The sequence below is a fragment of the Amia ocellicauda genome, chromosome 20, assembly GCF_036373705.1.
Source record: "Amia ocellicauda isolate fAmiCal2 chromosome 20, fAmiCal2.hap1, whole genome shotgun sequence".
NCBI lineage: Eukaryota > Metazoa > Chordata > Actinopteri > Amiiformes > Amiidae > Amia > Amia ocellicauda.
In genome coordinates, this window is record NC_089869.1 from 19,805,083 (window position 1) to 19,826,490 (window position 21,408).

The 21,408-nt window shown below is 43.0% G+C and overlaps 1 protein-coding gene across 5 annotated transcripts in view; it reads right to left on the reverse strand.

Annotated features, from left to right (window-relative positions):
- The window catches only part of jmjd1cb (jumonji domain containing 1Cb), an 89,919-nt gene that overhangs the window by 7,607 nt on the left and 60,904 nt on the right, over window positions 1-21,408 (reverse strand). Inside the window, exons 4-14 of one of the 5 annotated variants that reach the window (XM_066693059.1) lie at window positions 14,317-14,422; window positions 13,266-13,390; window positions 12,894-13,037; window positions 12,307-12,348; window positions 11,583-11,787; window positions 8,916-10,666; window positions 6,573-6,745; window positions 3,820-6,023; window positions 2,470-2,671; window positions 2,110-2,324; window positions 1,598-1,750 (exon numbers count right to left, since the gene is read on the reverse strand). In XM_066693059.1, the coding sequence (XP_066549156.1) occupies window positions 1,598-1,750; window positions 2,110-2,324; window positions 2,470-2,671; window positions 3,820-6,023; window positions 6,573-6,745; window positions 8,916-10,666; window positions 11,583-11,787; window positions 12,307-12,348; window positions 12,894-13,037; window positions 13,266-13,390; window positions 14,317-14,422 (5,320 nt within the window). Of the gene's footprint in view, window positions 1-1,597; window positions 1,751-2,109; window positions 2,325-2,469; window positions 2,672-3,819; window positions 6,024-6,572; window positions 6,746-8,915; window positions 10,667-11,582; window positions 11,860-12,306; window positions 12,349-12,893; window positions 13,038-13,265; window positions 13,391-14,316; window positions 14,423-21,408 lie in introns of all 5 variants that reach the window. The other 4 variants (XM_066693056.1, XM_066693057.1, XM_066693060.1 and 1 more) reach the window with 4 other exon arrangements.

Here is a 21,408-nt window from a genome sequence, read left to right on the forward strand (position 1 = left end):
TACCAGCATTTACCCAAAATGTTTTATTGTTCTCGGTTATCGGAGCTCAATTGCACTGAAAGGTGACATTATGAATTTCTTTCAAATAGACTCTATACCTCTATATCTTTGACCAAATGTGTCCATTTCAGGCATTACAGTTGATGTCAAATCCTCTTCAAACCGTTAATATAGGTATCACAGAATATTAACTCAGCTTATGTCTAAAGTAACATGTTTAACTCATGAAGGTACTCCACAAACCGGGAATATAGTATGTATAGTATAATCATTTACGTCTGTGTGGAAATAAGCGTTCTAACAATCTACTCTGGCTACACAAAAACGACACGCTTCGCCCGTGTTGGGACACAAAATAAATAAATGAAAACTGTTTCTATGGAAGTGTTTGTTCAATACATACATGCAGTCGTTGACAGGGATCACCGTGCACGTTGCGCACAGCTGTCAAAGACCTGCACAATGTCTCAAGAATATTAATTCCAAACAGACCAAAGTCCATGTAGATAAGGTGTTACATAATACAACAAAGCGTCTATTACGTTCAACACCAGGAAACTGTTAGGTCGACCTTAATTCCAACAATTAAGCTCTCCTTTGATTCAATGAAATAAATCATACATAAGTGATCTTTAAATGTCCGTCAGCCTTCACGCAATAAAGGATCCGTCTTCACATTTTAAGGAAAACACTATTCCTTTGCCTCCATTGCCTCCTAAAGACCTGCCTTATCGTGTGTCTGAGGTGAGCCCACCGCACAGCGGATGGTTATTAAGTATCCAGCGGATGGAGTCTCACAATCGGGCAACTCCAGGAACACCTCAGTGGTAACCATGGCAACCCAGGCCGAGCATCGCAAGTGTCGGGAAGGCAAAGAAGGAAAAAAAAAAAAAAGAAAAGAAAAAAAAGGAAAAAAAAAACGCACTAAAACCCGAGGAGACGTGCAGAACCGCAACACACATGGCACACAAAATAAAGACACGCACTGAAAGAGAACCATAGAGACCGATTCCTCCAGCTGAAAGTCAAAGTGATCACTGGAAAGGACTGAACACTCATTTCTAAACCCGTGTTCGTCACTTGTAGAAGCGTGTTCCGTGGCCAACGCGTTTCTTCACAAGGAACAAATTCACCCTCGTCTCTCTCTTTTTGCAAGAACTGATACCACGGCAAACGTGCGTCGTTCTGATATCTAGAGTTGACTCTCAGAGAGTACCGGTTTCCATTTCACTTACACACACACGTGCCGCGGCGCTCGTACTGCGCTCTCCGGGGTGCAGGTCTGAAAAATCATTTCAGCCACAGTCAATATCTTGTGATACTTATTTTAACGTTCTGACGAGGATTTGAGTAAATGTGAACCCATACATTTAAGACACCACAGCTAAGTACAAAGGCTGTATTTTGGGGGAAAGACCCCATGTGACCTCAGAAGATTACTACTACTACTACTACAAATCGGCCCGAGTTATGAATAAGTACGACATAAAATTTAGGAGATAAACAGAGAAAATACATTCAAAAGCCTGTGGTGTTTAACTGGTTCTAGCAAATCCTATGGCACATTTTTCACAAAGAAATCAAATCATTGCCTGACCTTTGGAGCTCTTTCTTTCCTTTGCCTTGTAACAGTCCAAACAAACCACAAATCCACATTTTTGGCAAACCCAGTGAATGTTAAACAATGTGGCTTCACAGGCATCGCACATCTCCCGCACTCCTCTTACTGCCCTCTTCCAGGCGATTTTGGCTGAAAGGCAAAGCAAACACTGTCGATGAAATGAACATTCATGGGCCGAATATTCCCAGCTGCACGTTCTACACAACAGATGGTGCAAGAAAGCCAAAACGGAGCTCCAGAATTTTCCCCCGAAACTAGTTTTCTGCTCATTTCCTCTCAGAAAGTCTCGCAGACTGGTGTAGAAATATTGTATGTTGTTAATATTGATATAAACACACATACACACACAGCTTTGTCTAGGCCCTTTTTATAAGATATTCAATATTATGATTTAAATGCAGAACATGAGTTAAACAATTATAATACTAAATTGGAAAAATAGATTTTTGATTCGTGGATACATTATAAAATGAAACCATAATACCAACCATCTTTTTTGATCCATGTCACCGCTGTATTTTCAGACATCACAAGCTGACAGAATTTATCTCCAATATAATTCAATATATATTTGGAGGTTTCCAGGTCGAGATAGTTTTCCTCGTATTCTTCGGGGGCCCACAGGCTGATCGCCTCGTCGTCGTACTGGTCTGGAGAGGAAAACCCGTCTATCCGGACAACTCCATTCTTACTGTAGGAGAGGCTGAGAGAGAACAACAGACAACAGGTCAGTAAAGCCCAACGGTCTGGACGTTTGGAAGGAAAACCGGAGAATGATCCTATTGGTTTTGCCACAGATGCCACATTCTGTGTTCCTTCCTGTTGGTTGTTTTTCTGGATCGACTTACCGACGGAAATAGTAGAACCGGCAGAAGACGGGGGAGTGGGCGGGCTCCTCTCCTTTCTTGCTGCGGACCACCCGGCACTCCCGGCACTTCTGCAGGTTGGGCCCAATCTCGGAGCAGGAGTCATCCTGGAGGAAGGACTCCCCAGTCTGCTTGAGCTTCTTCACTTTCCGCCAGTCCTTCAGTACCGAGCGAGGGATCCCGTCTGCAAACAGATCGCTCTTTAGGCCCTGTACACTGATCTGTGCAATACTATAGTTCCCGGGCAAACCGAAGAAGCTAAAAACAGAATCACGGTGCGAGACGTGACGTCTGCACAAGAAGAGCAACACTGGGATGTGCGACAGTGACGTGTAAACCATTTTGTTCATAGTATGCAAAAATTGAACCCACTTGACAATTGTTTATAATATCATGCTACTTGTGAATAATGTGAATGTTGACAGAATTTCATATTGGTTTAACCTCAATCTCGTGGTTGATTTTAATCATGTATGCCATTAATTTTGAACGCTGAAATTAAACCATCTGAATCGTGGACAGATGGTTGCCCCCGCATTAATGTGACTTCACATAAAAATTTCCCCAAAAATTTAAAATAAATAACAGGCATTTTGCAGCATCTCTCATTAATCTTTAACAAACACTATTTTCTAGTTGAAAATGTAATTGACAATTCATAAATCAAATAATACCATGAAGAAAATAGGGCTGCTAGGTTCTCCTGGCATATCATTTTTTTCTGCCGCCTACAATATAATATAAAAAAGGATTTTATGTATAAAGCCCCTCTATAAGTATTAATATTATTATTGATGACGTCAACGGGCACAACAACCCGAATAACCTATGGTATTAAAAAGAGCTTTTTAAGCAATTGGGTTATTAGTATGCTTTTCCTAATCAATAACAATCCAAAACAGAAATGCTAAAAACTCAAGCCTGCCACTTAAAAGACAGCTTCTTAGCAAACACTAAACACATCTTGGCAAGAGGTATTTCACATCAATGCAGACATTCCTAGTAAAGACTGCTTTTAACTCGCACATCTGCTGGCCAGATGCAAATAGCTTTTTTGACATACAATACCTTCCCTTCTGGAGCTAATAATGAAAATAATGGGCATCTAATATATGGGGTGTAAAATAAATATATACATACAAAATATACATATATATATATATATATACATATACATATACACACACACACACACACACACACACCTGTATACATATATAATGTATATTTTTAAAATTACATTAATAATAGAGATTCAACAAGCAAATTCAGGAAGGGGGGGTAATCTCAAACATGAAGGACATATATATATATATATATATATATACACACACTTACTACTGCTTGCCAACTTGAGTTTCGTTTTCTCCCTTGCACTCCTAAAAATACCATTCGGTTTTACTTCATCGTCTTCCTTTTCATTGTCACTCTTTTTCTTTTGCATGTCGTTCTGCTTCTTCTTGAACGTGGGCTTGGGCTGACGTTTGGCCCTTTGCTCAGATTTGCTCTCACTTTCATCTGAGTCATCGCTCTCCGAGCCTGACTCATAAGTCCTTTTAGATCCCCTCCTTGTTTTCCTGTCGTCTGGTGTAATTTTGTCTTCCTGCCCTTTACTTTCCTTGTTGTTTTCCACATCACTTGATGTAGACGCAATTAAACTAACAGTGCATGGCTTAATAATCTCTGAGACAGCGCTTCCCAGTTTGTCTGTTTTATTAGTGTTTTTATCCTCCTCAGAATGCCTCGTGAGCCAAGCCTTTTTCAGCTTTGTGTGGTAGTTCGGTTGGCTCATCTGGGCAGGCTGCCCATTGGTTAAAGAGCTCGTTTTGTTTATTGTGTTGCTCAGTACACTGCTGTCCTGTGAAATGGCCATTGAGCATTTCTGAATTTTAGCATTCGGCTCGCTTTCGATTGCATTAGTGCTTCTGGACTGAGCGGCGGCCAGCGCTGCCTTGTGCTTCTTCAAATGGACAAAGCTGCCAGAATAAGTATGTCCCGCGCTGGCCTGCGTAGTGCTTCCTGTGTGAGGCGGCAGGAATGTGGTCGGGGATGTGGTCCGGGGCCTTCCCTCCTGCTGCTCTGCCCCCAAGGGCGCTCCAGCTTTCAGACCAGCGCTCACGGTTTTAGTGCTTGGCGAGACAGCGGTCGACACAGAGAAAGTCACGTCTGACTCAGCCCGACTCAAGACACTGGTAGTGGTGGCCGCAGAAGTGGTTACGTCAGTTCTGGTATTGCACACGGAATTGGCAGCAGCCAGCACCGAGCTGGGAACACAACCCTGGGACCCGGACAGAAAGTTCTTCTTGTACTGTGTGCAAGTCTCCTCCAAGTTTGTGTTTGGCAGAATGACTCTCCCAGGCTCTCTGCCTTCCTTGAGCTTGAGGCAATCTGTCTGGTTCGTTCCTGTAAACGATCTTTCACTGACCGGCTCCTTGGACGCCGTCTTTGGTCCTGGCATGCTCTCATATTTGCATGTAGGTGGGCGTACAATAACAGATGCTGTTGCTGCCGGTGGCTTCCCACTGCATTTCTCTAAATGCCATCCGGCTTTCTCATGGCCTTGAGACTCACCGGCTTTCCAGATCTCCGATGGAGTCATCTCGGAGCTGTTTTTACAGATAGTGCTCACTTCCCTCAGCTCCGGGAGCAGAGTCGGTGGCTTCTGCTGCTCAGATACTTTACCAGCCGAGCTCACTGGCTGAATCGGGGTCAGCGTTGGTGGAGAGAGCCGACCATAACCGGCCTCCTTTCGGTCCAAGGTCTGCTGCGTTGGAGGGTGAAACACCGGGGCCCGGTGCAGTGCTGGCATACACCGGAGGGGGTTAGAAGGAGAGATGGCCGGGCTCCTCCTGTCGTTCCCAGATGCATTAAGGGGATGTGAAGCCACTTGCTGAGAAAGCTGCTCAGTGATTTTGCCCACGAGTCCCTCCCCCTCCGGCTGGTGCTTAATCAGAGGAGGAGGCTTCGAGAGGGACTTGGTGGTGTAGGGGGCCATGTTCAGGGGACTCGTCGCCGCCGAGGGGCTGTTGTTCACCTTCTCGAAGAATGAGTTCAGTTCCTTGGAGGGGTATAACCTGGGCGGTTCGTTCACCACACTGTTCGACAGGGTAGTGAAGTAGTTGCTCTGTGGCAAAGTCTGTGGCACGGCGTGCTTGAATTTGTAGTGCTCCGACACCGAGTGCTCGAGGTCTTTGTCCGGTTTAATGACATGGCTTTTGTGCCCGGCCGTGGGTAAGGAAGGGATCCTGGGGTAAGGGTCTCTCTCCGCCTCATTGGACTTTATCTTGGCTGTAAAGGGAGCCACCTCGATGCTCTCCTGCAGGATCCTGCGGTTCTCCTCTTTGTACTTGTTCGCTCTGTCCCCGGGGTCTTGCGTCGGCCTCTGCGGTTTGCTGTGGGCGGAGAGAGGGTCCAGGAAGCGCCGGTGCGGGTGGCCATCTTTTCCAGTCGGTGTCCGGCTGTGTTCCTGCTCGGGTTTCAGATGGGCTGGAGTAATTGCTCGCATTGGCTCAATGAAGGCTTTCTTCTCCAGCTCCCTATAATAACACAAAGCATACATTAAAAAAAAGGAAAAGAAAATAAAGGCCAGTTACAGGCCTATACAAACTATGAAATCACATTACAGAGACTTCGTTCTTAAGCTACCTTACCATATGATTACATAATTGTGGTGATTAATTATAATAGACCATAATGCTTGTATACCTCAGTCCTATTACAGCATAAGCAATGCCTACATCACATTCAAAATGTGATTCTGCAAAGTAGGACGCATAAAACGGCTCCATAAAGAGAGAAAAGAAAATAGGCTTGTACGGTCCTTTTCCTTTGGAACTACTTCAATTGATGCGTGAGTATTTAAGTACTTATTGTACACAGTTATTTAGAAACCAAAAGCCGTTACCCGACTTCTAATTCAATGCCTCCCGCAGCTCAGATTCCTGCCGTCGCTTTTTTGTACGGCAACAGCAGAGTTCAGTTATTAATACTGAATGAACTAAAAGGTCACCCTGCGATGCACGCGACTTTGACTCAGGCCAGTCACGGTGCTGCCGACGCAAAGACTCTCCAGGTGGGACACTCACTCTTTGTGGTGGTCTCCGGCCGCTTTGGAGAGAGGAGGGCTGGGGTGAGTGTGGATCTTCACGGGCCGGTGGGGATCTGCGCTGGCGGGTCTGACAGGGCCGTGGCTCAGTAAGCCCAGGCTGTCGGCCGAGGTCACCGGGGTGTGCTGGTGGAGCCAGGGGCTAGGGGTGTTCTGGTAAACAAACACAGTATGAGTCTCCACTCGGGAATCGCATCCTGCCTCCAAGGTCAACACTTCTGATATCACAGTGTGTGTGCTAGACCTTGAAGCCAGTTATACAGTGAGGGAAAAAAGTATTTGATCCCCTGCTGATTTTGTACGTTTGCCCACTGACAAAGAAATGATCCGTCTATAATTTTAATGGTAGGTGTATTTTAACAGTGAGAGACAGAATAACAACAACAAAAATCCAGAAAAACGCATTTCAAAAAAGTTATACATTGATTTGCATGTTAATGAGGGAAATAAGTATTTGATCCCTATCAAATCAGCAAGATTTCTGGCTCCCAGGTGTCTTTTATACAGGTAACGAGCTGAGATTAGGAGCACTCTCTTAAAGGGAGGAGAACTGGGTGAAAGTGTTGTGGTCAGATGAGACCAAAATCGAGCTCTTTGGCATCAACTCAACTCGCCGTGTTTGGAGGAGGAGGCATGACCCCAAGAACACCATCCCCACCGTCAAACATGGAGGTGGAAACATTATGCTTTGGGGGTGTTTTTCTGCTAAGGGGACAGGACAACTGCACCGCATCAAAGGGACGATGGACGGGGCCATGTACCGTCAAATCTTGGGTGAGAACCTCCTTCCCTCAGCCAGGGCATTGAAAATGGGTCGTGGATGGGTATTCCAGCATGACAATGACCCAAAACACACAGCCAAGGCAACAAAGGAGTGGCTCAAGAAGAAGCACATTAAGGTCCTGGAGTGGCCTAGCCAGTCTCCAGACCTTAATCCCATAGACAATCTGTGGAGGGAGCTGAAGGTTCGAGTTGCCAAACGTCAGCCTCGAAACCTTCATGACTTGGAGAGGATCTGCAAAGAGGAGTGGGACAAAATCCCTCCTGAGATGTGTGCAAACCTGGTGGCCAACTACAAGAAACGTCTGACCTCTGTGATTGCCAACAAGGGTTTTGCCACCAAGTACTAAGTCGAAGGGGTCAAATACTTATTTCCCTCATTAACATGCAAATCAATGTATAACTTTTTTGAAATGCGTTTTTCTGGATTTTTGTTGTTGTTATTCTGTCTCTCACTGTTAAAATACACCTACCATTAAAATTATAGACTGATCATTTCTTTGTCAGTGGGCAAACGTACAAAATCAGCAGGGGATCAAATACTTTTTTCCCCTCACTGTACGTTAACACCATACTATACTACTATGGCCACTGTAGCAACAACAACAAATATAGGTGAAAAATAGCAGTTAAAAACAAAAAATATTTCCTCTTTAAATACAAATGTGCTTCGTCCAGGGATTGAGACCTATTTAATACCATCAAGTGGACAAGGCACAGAATAATACAGCTACTCCTGTTGACATGAAGTCCATATATCCCAAAGCAGGTTCTTAATTAAAAATATATCTTGGTTTTCCACCGTCAAGGCACACGTTTCCTTAAAAATAATCAGACGCATGCTTATGCCTCTCAACTCATCAGAGACGTCTGATTTTTTTCCTGGCTGCTCGATTTGATGAAATCAGAGCTTGTATGAAAAGAAGCTCTTGCTATTCCTGGTCCAATATCCAAAGCCTTCTGGCTCGGATCACTAAAAGCACTGATTGCCCACGAGCGCCACGAGAATCTGTGCGTTGTGCCTCAAACGGCAATGGCATCCTTATACTCGGGGAAGAGCAGCAGTGCAACAAAGGACAGCCTGCATTCCTCTTCTGTGGCTGCGGGGTCTCAGATGTGGTGTGTGTGTATCAGACAAGCGCACCACAATGAAATCCTTCAGGAGCAGAAAAGAAATGAGGGCTGTCCCTTGGTGAACCGTACACGCTCACATCTGGAACATGATGACACAAGTGCTGCGAATTGCAACACACACAGCAGCACACTATTTCCCCAGTCACTGCAGCGAGTCAATACTCAGCGTTTGCTTTCGTTATTGGCCGCTGCTTTAGTGCCTGGAAGAGACGCAGCAGACATGTCTCAGAGACGGTCATCGTGGAAGGAAGGTAGAAGTCTCAATCCTTTCACCGCTTGCTATAGGATTTATTTGTACACAGCATGTTACCAAATAATAACATGTTCAAGGGGTTCGCTTTAGTTTATATTACCTTTTTTATTGTAATTTTACTATATACAAGAAAGACATGGTTGTTAAAGACCTTACCCTCCTCATATTGGCCTCAGAGTTCACCGTATTTTCAGGATGCACCCACTTTGACGAGGGCATGCCGAGCCCTGCGTAAGCGTGGGTGCCGTTCTGATACTGCCATATGATGGGGTAGAGGCCTAGCTGGCCGTACGAGGCCGTCGTGTGCGTCTGGGCTAGCAGGTGTTGATTCTGCTGCTGCAGAAACTGCTGCTGCTGATGGGGATGGTGGTGCGCCAGAGCCAGGTGTCCCAGACCGGTGGCGTGGCCAGAATCTAGGCGTGGGTGTCCGCCCAGCAGGGAGGCAGCTGGCATCCCCGGCAGCACCGTGGGGAGCAGATGCGGGTGATGGACAGTGTGGTGCGGGGTGCTGCCGAGGGCGTGGGGGTTCATAGAGGCCATGGGGGGCTGGGGCGAGGATCCGGGGAGGAGGTGGGACGGATGGTGGCTGTTGGGGGTTAGACAAGTCGCGTGTGACGAGGCGTGGAGTGGATGAAGATGCTGGTGCAAATAGGCGATGTGGTTCGTCTCGGGCTCTGGCCTGACGAGGGCAGGGTCCCTGTAGACCGTGAAGTGCTCATTCTTGTCGATGATCAGGGGACTCTTTGTGGTCTCTGCCTGGCTCGCTCGCGCCGGCACCGGCTTGAAGCTGGACCGAGGCGCGTCGGGCTCTGCCTTGCTCAGGGGCCTGTTCCCCACCACGGCGGACCCGGCCATCTGGTTGTCCTGGTACCTCACTTTATGCTTCGAAACCTCGGGGGATGTATTTGGTTTGGGTTTGCAAGTTTCTACAGGGTTGTGAGATTTAGACTTCAGACTCTCGGCAGACGTGTGACACTTGGGCTTCAGAATTTCGGGGGAAGGACTGGACTTGTGTTTGAGAAGGTCGGGGGAAGGGCTCAGTTTGTGCAACTTTCTGCTTTCTTCAGCTGCAGATGTGTTTGTGATGCACGGCACAACAGAGGAATACTGGAGTTTCTCTTTCTCAGCTACAGCAACAGATTCGCTGACAGATGTAACTGGTCTTATAACCTCTGAATGAGCGAACTCAATTTTACTGCCAAGGTTGTGTGCCATCTGCTGTTCAATCTCTGGCTTCCGGCCATCTGAAACCGATGGATTTAAAACTAAATGTCTGGACTCGGAAATGTACGCTTCAGATTTCTGGGAAGCCAGCAAAGCAGACACCGCATCAGAGTTTTCCTGAGTGCCGTGATGCGTGTTATTGTCCTCCGTTATGTTGATAACACACTGCGGTACAGGAGTCTGCGGTGCACTGTTAGCATAATGGTCCTTGGGTAATGTTTCCACAGTGCTTTTCATTCCCACAATGCACCCCAGCACTTCTGGAGGACTGGCGTTTTGATCACAGGGAGTGGGCGGCTGGGCTGGATGCAGCAGAAATTTTTCCTCTCGCAGCTCACCGTCAGCTGACTGGAGGATTTCTGCTTTTAGATTTTTTTTATCCTCCTGTATTTCATCCCAGGGAGACCGTCTGCCTATTAGAGTCTGCTCCTCTGCCCCCTTGCTGCTCTGGGATTTTTTCCCCTCTTCTACAGCTTTTGAAGTGCTCTTGCATTTTAACTCGTTCTCTGAATTGTGCTCGGAGGAAGAATCCAGGACTCTCTTATTCGAGTTCTCAGAGTCACTGCTCTCAGAGAAGTCTGACACATTGTCTGCCTTCAGTCTTTTCAGACCCACTTTCTTTTCATCCTCCTCAAGTTTTCTTCGTTTATTAATCATTTGTTTGTTTTTATTTTTGGAGAAATCTGGAAAAGAAAAAAAAGTTACAACAATAAAAGTCAAAATACGGTAAAAGAATGCAAGCGATACTTTAAGGCCAATTTTACTTTGAAGGCAAATGTGCACTGAATTGAGAGCAATGCGCGTGACTCATTTTTCTCCAAGTTTCCTATTAAAAAACAATCCAGTGTGGGCTCATATGTGTCGCGGGGAAAAAGACGATATCAGCAGGTATGCATTTTAAATGCTGATCGCATCTTATGAGATGAATTGAAAATGTGGTAAATGAGGGCCCTGTTTATTTTTAAGTTGAAAATGTCAATTGCATTGTGGATGCTGCCCCTGTCACTCTCAGTTTTAATCTCCCCTCGCGGTCCGCACGAACGGGCATTGAAAGCGGTTTTTGTCAGCTACACAAAAACTACCGCTCATTTAGTTTCCACAGTTACCAGAGGGATGATGGCTTCTGGGCAGGGGCACAAGCAGAGCACGCTGTGCAGCAGCTATTCTCTTACAATGCAACTCCAGGGACCCACAACACAGAGCGCCTCTTGTCTTGATCACAGGATCTCTTCAGTTCTAAATTCTCTCAGTCGTGATCAAGTTTTTATTAAAAAAATACATCAATAAATACATTCTTTCAGTTCACTTCCAGAGAGGGTTAGTTGGAAAGCTTCTGGAATGGATGTTCATAATCTAATCTAATTAAAAAACATTAACAGCTGATTAAGGACGCTCAATTCTATGCTCATGTTTAAGGGGTACACAAAGTAATTTAAAACTATATATATCAATATATCTGTAGACACAAAAATACAAAATGCATAAAAATACATTTCAGGTTTCAATCCTGTTAATTTATTGTTCAGTATACTTTTTTTTTTTTTTGTTCCTTTAAGAGTAGTTTCACACGTGACTAAAAAAAACATTAAGTCCACACACCTCCACGACCCCCATTGTCCAGTTTTTCCTCCTTTATCTTATCTTCATCTGGCACGCTGCTGTCCGATCCCTTCCTCCGGCCGGAGCGGGGGCCGCGCTGCTGGGCTGCCGGCTGGAGCTGCTGCTGGATCTGCTGCTGCAGTTGTTGCTGATGTTGCTGCATTTGCTGTATGTGCTGCTGCTGTTGCTGTTGTTGCTGCTGCGCCTGTTTCGGTGTGGCGGTTGGAGAGTTCATGATTGGTCTGGGGCTGTTTGCTTGAGCACGCGTGTAATGACCCTAAACAAGACCCAGTGAAAACAGCCAAGGCACATTTTATATCGTAGGACTAATGCGTGCTGCATTGTTTACAACAACTGCATTTTATTCCCCCCTTAAACATTAGAGCATTAGGCCAAATCTCTATAAAACTGTCGACAGTCAAAAAAGAGGTGGGAAAACAGAAAAAGGTAAGTAAAGCATCCTGTATATAACTCAATATTGTATTTGTGTTGATAGTTTTCCTCATAATGTGTGGGTTAAGAATCAAGCACATACTTTATATTGTATTTGTAAATGTGCTTAAAAGGAGAGTTCCTATGGCTTTTAAAAATCCATCTTTTAACCAGTATGAACATCATCACAAGTCCTCTTATCGTGGTTTCTCTTAACCGTCTAGAGCAGGGATATGCAGCTCTCTGAAATGGACACTCGAGGTTTTTAATTTAAACTGCCACTGCCTGGTACCTGATTGCTTCCTGTGTTGCTGGTCAGTCTCCCTCCTGCGGTCTGGTTGCATATCCCCCAATTAATGTTTAAAAAGAAAAAACAAACAAAAAAAACAAAACAGTGGAACAAAGAAATCTCGTTAATGATAAAGGGACCGGTGATATGTTTTAACTGTCGATTATAAACCTTAAGAAGCATTTATAAGCACATAGGAACTTTACCTTGAAGCTAACAAGACGAGACGCCTTTTAATCATTTGCGTATTATAAAAAAAAGTGGAAAGGGAACGTAAAAACATTCACGGTTTCCCCAATTAACTTCACTTAAAGCTTAACTCAAGGGTTGATGATCTAGAGCAAAAGGTTTTGTTTTCTAGGACTGTGAAGAAGGTAAGAGAAAGGTGTTTTCTTTTTCTTCTTATTGGCTATAGGCAAATTGTATATGTATATTGTTAAACATCTTTATTTTATTTGAATGATACCGAGAACATTGAGATGTGAGTTTACACATCACAAAGGAGATACTAAAATATGTTTAAAACAGAGCACAGTTATGCAAAGTAAAGCACGGTGTGTGTGCTGGGAGGAGACGGGTCTGATACTCACATGTGCAGTGTTGTTGTTCTGGCTGGAGCGAGACCTGCGCCTGGACTGGATCCCAATGTTTTCACCTTTCAGCAAAGAATGGACGACATCGTCTAAGAAGGTCATCTGTACCATAGAAGGATCGACATTCTGCGGCTCTAGTACCTTGATTGGCGAGAAGAAGAAAAAAAAGTTATCCGTGTCACATTTATAAAATCTACATGTATATCTCGGTGAGTGACAGGTTATTACACTTATTTGAGTAGCTGCACAAAACACGTGAACCACTTAGCTGTGGAAAGGAAGACTGCATTTCATGTTATATTTGTTTTATGAAAATAATAACAGAATAAAAGCACTGACAGCAGTAATGTTGGGGCGAGGCGATGTTACCTGGTCATTCATCACAATCATAGTGCGGCTGAAGAGATCGTGGTGGGTGATGATGCCGGTGAACCACTGGGTCGCAGAATCTTGTCTATAAACTCGTACTCGATAACCATTTAACGAATAGGGACCTAGGGAAGAGCCAAAGATAACACGTGTGACACTAGAGCCAGTCCATTCAAGGTTAGACTTTAAAGTGTGAAAGCCACAATCTTTCACATGACGGAAAAGTGAGAACCACCGATTGTCTGATATATCCTGCTTCATCTTTAGAAATAGATTTATTGATTAAAAAATACATGTTTTTCCCCCTGAAGACTGAACCCAAGCTGGCAGAAGGAATTTGGCTTCCCCCCTGAAAGAGTTAAGTGAGTTACATAAGCAGAGCTGTTGATCACTGACCTGTAAAACTGGCAAGCAGTTCGGTGCTAACCATTGACTGCAGTGCAAGTTTATGCAAAAACCTATCAGCTTGTGTGCCATTAGTTAAATATTAATTGGTGGATTGTGGGAGTTCTTTTACATAATTTCAATGTGTTTGTTTAGAAAATGGTTTCAAATATCAGCACAGTTACCCCCGCAGTACCGACAATGACTTCAAACCAAACGCCGTGCTTCCAGAGGAACTCTGATATGATCACTTCCAGTATCATAAACCACATACAGCTTTTGATGATTTGTGCTCTCTCTTTCTCTCCAAGACTGGCTTCAAATGCTTTCCACACTCTGTCCTAGGCTTTTTTGCTAGCTGCCAATTTCAACAATTATCTCCAATTGTGGTGCTGGATTTCTGTCACAGACCCTGTAAACAAGCCTCTTGCCAAGACCACCAGATTTCACTTTAGATATCTGACTTTAAAACACTTTCAGCTACTTTAACTGGCGGTTGCTACCACACCCAGGGTGAAAAGGCAGTACGATATTCAAGTTAACAACTGGCTATTTATTTATGTGCTTAGCCGTTCACTGAAATACCTAAACTGTGTAACCCATTTACAAACGCTTGGCCAGACGTGCTCCCAGTCTGTCTGTGGAAAATACGTGAATTCAGCAATACCTTGCATAAAAATTTCCTGAACCTTCTGCTCTTTAACCCAAGCTTTCACTTCTTCATGAAGTTGAGGGTTGTCCCTGAGAACTGGATTCAAGCTGTCCACCTCATCCTATGGAAAAAAAAACAAACATATTTCACAGTTACATTAAAAACAAGCCTGAAATATGCATTATAGAAAAGGAGACAATCACACATTGAGAGAGAACAAGAAAGAAAAAGGCCTTAGTGGAGCATATTATACAGCATCTAGTTAATTTGATGGCTAAAGCTTTCAGAGCCAAGTTTAGAAATTTTAATGGGGATATGCTTTTAGTTTCAGTTTCACTGGATTAATGAACAGGAGAAAAATAATGTATGCATGATTGATCTGTGGTGGTATTGCCTGGACAGCCCAAAATCAATAAAATCCCCAAGGACACATCACAGGAGTAGTTCATTTCTGAAAATTCCCATACATAAAACAATTGTACATGATATACAAATAAATACATACACGATATTTGCAAACAATTCCATATATATTCCTAGGGTGAAAGGAGTAGGTACGTTTTATTTGCCTACTGGAATCTCCCCTCCTCCCCTTTGAACCTGCAGAGATTACTTTTGCAGCAGCTGATTTGATCTGGTGAGTACAGTACAAGCTATTTACTGACTTCTCATCTAGCTATAAGCAATCAGTACTTAAATCCTTGCAGCTGATCTGGGACTACAGCAAAGGAGCTGGAAGATTTTTGTGATAAAAAAACAGCCATTTCCTTTCTTCTCAAAATGCCTTTGATAGTCACCCTAGAATTTCAAAGAACAAAACACACTCTCCAGACAGTAAGGGCAGGATCATCTGAAATGTGAAACTAATTTACAAGTAGCTTAATTCATCAAAAGTCCAAAACGGGAGTGGGATTTGGAAAAATAAAAGTGCTTCTGTCTGTTTAATTAACAGTTTCCATGAAACTCTATAGTTTCTGCTCCTGGATAGATTTATTTTGCCAATTGCTCACAATCGCTTTTATTTTTGACAAAACAAAAAAACACTTTTTACAAAACAGTTTTTAGAGTCTGAACTAAAACCACTGTTTGCCATTTGAAGCCTCGTTAACTTAAGCATCTAATTTCAGGGTTACTACTTAATCCAAGATAACCTATAAACAGCCACTCAGACATACAATTATTTAATGTCATAGTGGAATCTGAAATGAGACATTCATTATTGCCCGAATTAAAGTCCTATAGACATTAATTAGTTATTCGTGCAAAGTCTGAAATTAACTGAATAGAAATTAACAAATTCAAAATGTCCACAGAAACTAAATCCATTTGCTTTGCTACACACATACAAAATACATATTGTAAAAAGAAGCAAATTTGAAATCATCATAACAGTTATCTATGTGATTTCAATGCAACATAATAGCCAAAGTATAAATGTAAAAAATCCCCCCCAGTGTTGATGTTTGTTGCTCACAGCTGCGATCCTCGTTTCCCTCTGAGCTTTACAGCTGCAGAATCGGGATTTACCCGTCTAAAATTAGATTTAAAACACTGAGAATTTTACACTGTATAGAATCATTAATAAAATACTGCCTTTCCACAGTTCTGACAAAAAACTATGATGCCATTCTCAAACTGAGGGAACCAGGCACTGTTCATTTATTCATTTAATGATTTTAAACACAGCAAGATTTAAAGCAGCAGCAGCACACCGTGAGTTTTCACTTGCTCTCCAGACAGAGTTCATGTTGGGTAAAAGGGAAATCCGCCACCCACTTCCATTTATTGTGCATGTCTTGTGGTGATGATGATTAACACACAAATACAGTGATCGAGTCGATATTAGCAAACCCTGTGCACAACGAGCGGATAGAGATCAGCCAGTACTGTGGAAATCCCCCAATGCTCTGTGCCCAAGCCCAGCTTCTCCTTTCTCACCCTGACCTGGTTATGATTAATTGACAAGGGTAAGAGTTTTCCTCCGAGTATTGTGGTCACCTGACTACTACTCCCTGCGTTGTCATCTGGTGTAACATCAGTTTCCTCAGGATAGTACTGGGCCTCCATTATACAAGTTTAGTTAAACACCAGATTCATCTTGACAAGGAATTAGGCATGCTAAAGACTGAACTGTAAAAGAAAGATACTCAGACACACAAATGAACTTCCTAACTACACAATCCTCCCACAGTCTCAAAGGGCTGCATTTCAGAGAAGATAAGGAATAATACTACGCCTGGCATGTCAGGTAAAGGCTTAGTGATAGACTCTAAACAGTCAACACTGCGATTCCCATCTTTTCTGTGTGCTTTTGTGGTGGAAACGGAGCTTTGAACACAACTAATCTCCCGTTTCTATTTTAAGGACCAGGAACACATGATTTATTTATTGACCTACAGGCTGAATTCCGCACTCTCTCGATACTAATCCTGGTGCACAGCTCCCGACCAGCTGTCACAGAATGACATCTTGTGAAATTGTAGTGTTTCCCTAACTCCAGTCATTCCTCACCACTCCTGCAGTACTCATTTAACCGCTGTAGGCTCTGTATACCCTCCCACCCATCGCCCACCCCTACACACACACACCCAGCCCCCGCACATCTCGATGAAGGACAGAGCAGACGCACGCTTTTCCACACAGCGCTCTCCTCCTTCCATTTAAAAGCTGTCCGTTAGTGGATTGTTTATTGCAGTACAGTACGAAACACTTTGATATGGCTGTTGTGGCTTGGGGGAATTTAAAACACTTCCAGATATGAACTCTGACCTACATATACAAGGCTTCCTTCTCATCCACTAGCTAAAAGCATGTAAATGGCCGAAAAGAAACATGAAGCCCGGGTTTAAAAAGCAGCAGTCAATGCATGAGTTGGATGTCTGTGTCTCAGACACGCTGATCCGATCTGCGGGCCCTTGAAGTCATTCCAAAGCCCTGTAATTCAACACCATCTGTGTTCACATTAGGTAAGGCTTTAATCAGCTGTGGAGTATATTTCAAGAGCATTTTCTTTCCTGCTAATGGAAACCACACAAAAATGAATTTAGAAGTAACTTAAGAGAAACCTTATCTCAGGATTCCCCCGATTTTATCATGTGCCCACGTCGCTGAAGTATGTTGTTACTGTACATTAGGCGTGACGCATGCACACTAAGAAATAACTGAAATCTCGAACGCATTAACCCATTTAACCCCACAAAATAGCCGCAGCCAATCTGCACTCCACAAATTATTTTTTGTTCAATCGTGGTAAGTATGCAAAACACCAGATACAGTTTATACTCAAGGCACTGAAAAGCAGCATGTCAAAGACAGACCATTTCGGTATACTTTAAAAACACACACACAGCTATTGTTTATCACAAACGTACTTGTACCTCCTGTCCAGTAAACCAAGATAAGCCAAAGCTATTACAATTGCAAAGCACAATCAATATGTCTAGCCTTTCTGAAATATCCATAATAGGACAGTGTACAAGCACTCCCCGCACTTTGGCAGTTACTGTACGTCAGTGGAATTAACAACGTGTTCATTAGGGATGAATGGTGTGTGAGAGGACTGATTAATATTACAGAGCAGCTACACACCACTGGCTGGCCTTATTAGCATTCCACAAGGCTACTGCACAAAGACTCGAGACGCAGACACGACGCACACAGCCGAGCACTCTCTCTTCTAGAGGGCATAATCGCACGATGGCTCTGCAAAGGACAAAACCTTCTGCATTGCATTACGACAACCATGTGTCCGTGATTTACAAAATCAAATCTTAAACCATGCACTAAGGCGACACGAATTTCAAATAATAAAAACAATACAAATATTTCAGGTGGTGTTTTTCTGTGTTGTGAAAGCTAACCTTGTGCTTCTGGCTGCTGTGGTAATTTCAGTTCTCTTTTCCGTGCTGCATGTTAAATTTAGTATTTGACTGAGGAAACCAAAAACCACAAAATGTAACTGATAGTAAAAAAAAAAGCACAAAAAAAGCTGACTAGTATATTCTACAGTTTAAGGTAATTGTGTCACAGGAAATGTGCAAGATTTTCTTTCACATAGAAACCAGCACTGAAGTAGATGAAGAAATGTACTAAGAGAAAAGAAAAAAAATGCAATGCACACCACTATAATACAGCCAAAACAAATGAACAAGAATAAAGTGTGTGTGTGTGTGTGTGTGTGTGTGTGTGTGTGTGTGTGTTGGGGGGAGGGGGGTTGTAACAAGTAGAGTTTTACGGCCAAATATTTGAGCTGTTAAAATATTTAATCGTTTTAATTAAGGGATGCATTGAGATAAGACATAAGCTAATAAATATCTTGAATGACCAATAATGCAGGCTTTGCTGGAATGGGTTGGAGGGGAAATATAGAAAGGAGTGTCCAAGAAGGTTGGGAAAAATTAAACTGTATAATTGCATCCATAAATTATCAGCACAGTTCGGTGTGAAGGCTGTGAAGCGTTACCATGGAGGTATTATCCGGGGAGAGTGGTTTAAACGCCTGTGTCACAGGACCAAGGAAACGCAGAATAATCAGGACGTTCCTTTCAATCAAAGCACATTTTCACAAGAACGTCTCGAACACAGGAATAGGTAGCACAACAATATTAAGGAATATCTTTTAGGTGTTTTGCACCATTAGCTAGAATACATGATGGAAGATACTTGGTACAAATTCAAATGAATTTAAATAAACTTTAATTTGAATATACATTTAAGACTTTGAATGTATGAGAGCTTAAAAATAACGAGGGTTGTGGCAGAAAGCAGGCCACGGAACAGTTGTGTGTGTGTGTGTGTGTGTGTGTGTGTGTGTGTGTGTGTGTGCATGCGCGTTTGTGTGCAGTCTGCTACGCTAGCTTGGCCAGCTACCAAATTCCAACCCTGCTCGGGGTCAGGGATTAAAGTGGAAATAGTTCATTTGTAATGCCTGTGATGAGGCCTGACTACCCTTCTTGGAGAGGCAATAAACCTTCATCAGCATCGGTCCTAGCAGTCAAGACCACAGCACAATCAGCCACAGATCAGAGCGGGGATTGTCTCGGCCCGGCCCACAAAGAGCAGCTGTGCCTGCTTTACCCCAACCCGGTGGCCATCCCCCCACCTTTCCCACATCTCCCTCCCAGGCTTTGTCATACAAAACCCATAAGAGACAGAAAAAACAACAACTAGGAAAGGAATAAAAGAACATTCAGCTGCTTCGCTATTCCGGGGTCTCGTCACAAACACGTCAAGCTGAAATATTGTAGCTTCATATGGAAAAAAAATAAAATCTGGAAGGACGTGCTTTTCTCAGTGCTCCAGACCATACGCACAGAAAAGCCTATCACTGTAAATGAGTTGAGCAGCAGGATACGCAGGAGAATTGTGTGTGCGTGGATTGTGAGGAGTCATTCGTTCGAACCACTGGAAACACTCCAATCTTCAACAAGAAAATAGGCAGACATGAGAAGGGTGGGGGGATTGCTGACAATAACAAGTGGTTTACAAGTACAGCACGAAATTGAGAAGAAAAATATCCATAACCATAGAAAACGGTTATGATAAACCGAAAATAAATCATAAACGCAGTAACATCTGAAGTGGTGGGGGAAGGGGTGTGGTGCACTCGGTTATTCATACAAGGAGAAGAAAATAATTATTTCTGCAAGAGTACCAATCAACAGCTTTTGAGGTGCAGTCATCCGCGGCTCATCCTTATCTCCTTTCCGAAACCCCTATCGAACCTCTCTTTTTCAACCGTCTGTCTGTTGAACTTGTGCAGGTTTGAGTCACTCAAGAACCCTGCAGCTCCCAAAGCAAACAATTCAGTTTTTCTAAAATAACCACAGTCTGCTAACCCTCGGTTCCTGCAGACACGTTTCCTGAACAATAACAGCACTGTATGTGCAAAACTGATTGTAATGCTTTTATCTCTTTGCACACAAGCCTTCAAAAACACGGCCAGAGAAAACAATGTTCTGTTCTCAAGACGGGGTTAAGATTCCTGAGTAATGAAGAAAACACTGGTACTGTACCTTTAAGGTACGAGTGCCTTATTATATATAATTTCTGTATTACCTTCTTAGGTTACACGTTTGTATACGACATCTTCCTTCTTCTAGTGTAATGATGACTAATAACTGAATTTCACACTGTAAATTACACAGTTTTCATGACCACTTAAGGGACATATGTATAACTGACAATTAGGAAATGAACATCTTGTTTACTCTCCTGAGAATCGCAGATTTGTCAGGAAATATAAACAGAAAGCTCTGCAGTGGAAGAGTAGTCCCCTTAAATGTAGCAAAATCAGTGCCTGGTGTGTGGCCTTTCGCCTCTAAATCCCAGGTACAGCTGTGCTGCCTTACATAAAAACATAAAAACTTGTCATGCAACCTTAAAGTACAAGCTACAGTCTAGAGCAATGACAGTTTCCAGATGTGATGGGCACATGTAAATAACCCTGTGATAATAATCAAGCTTTGTCTTAGAAAGACTAACACAACAGAAAGATTAAGGATCAAACGGGGCTCGGCAAAAGAAAAATGAATCACTGCTTTGCAGCAAAAAAAAAAGTAAAGCAATTTAAATGACTCCTTCCATATGTTATCTTAAGGAAAACAAATGCCCTATCTATGATTTTATTGTAAGTCAAATAGCTTTGTGGGCCATCATGAGTGCAATGCAGTATGTAATGGAAGAGAAGAAAAGCCTATTTCTGGAATTTGTTTGTCAGGTTGCTTTATACTATATTTGTATACAGCTTTTTAATATAGCCCAACATGAACAGGACAGTCATTCAGATATTTCATGGAATAAACATTTCTCCTCTTTATTCTAATCATGTAGCTCTATACAAATGAACACTATATTTTATTATGTCACATATCTAACAAATGCCATGAAGATTTTAGAAAGCAATTTGTCCCCCACCACCAATAGATCAGTCAATATTAAATTGACCACTTATGAAACTGTAATTACAATGGATATCAGCTTAATAAAGATGGGGAATCGGGGATAATCACAGTCAACCAATCTTTTTCCTTGTGATGTCTGAAACGTAGGTCTATAGTACATGGATAATATACAGCATGATACTCATCCGCAGATGCTTCCTAGTCT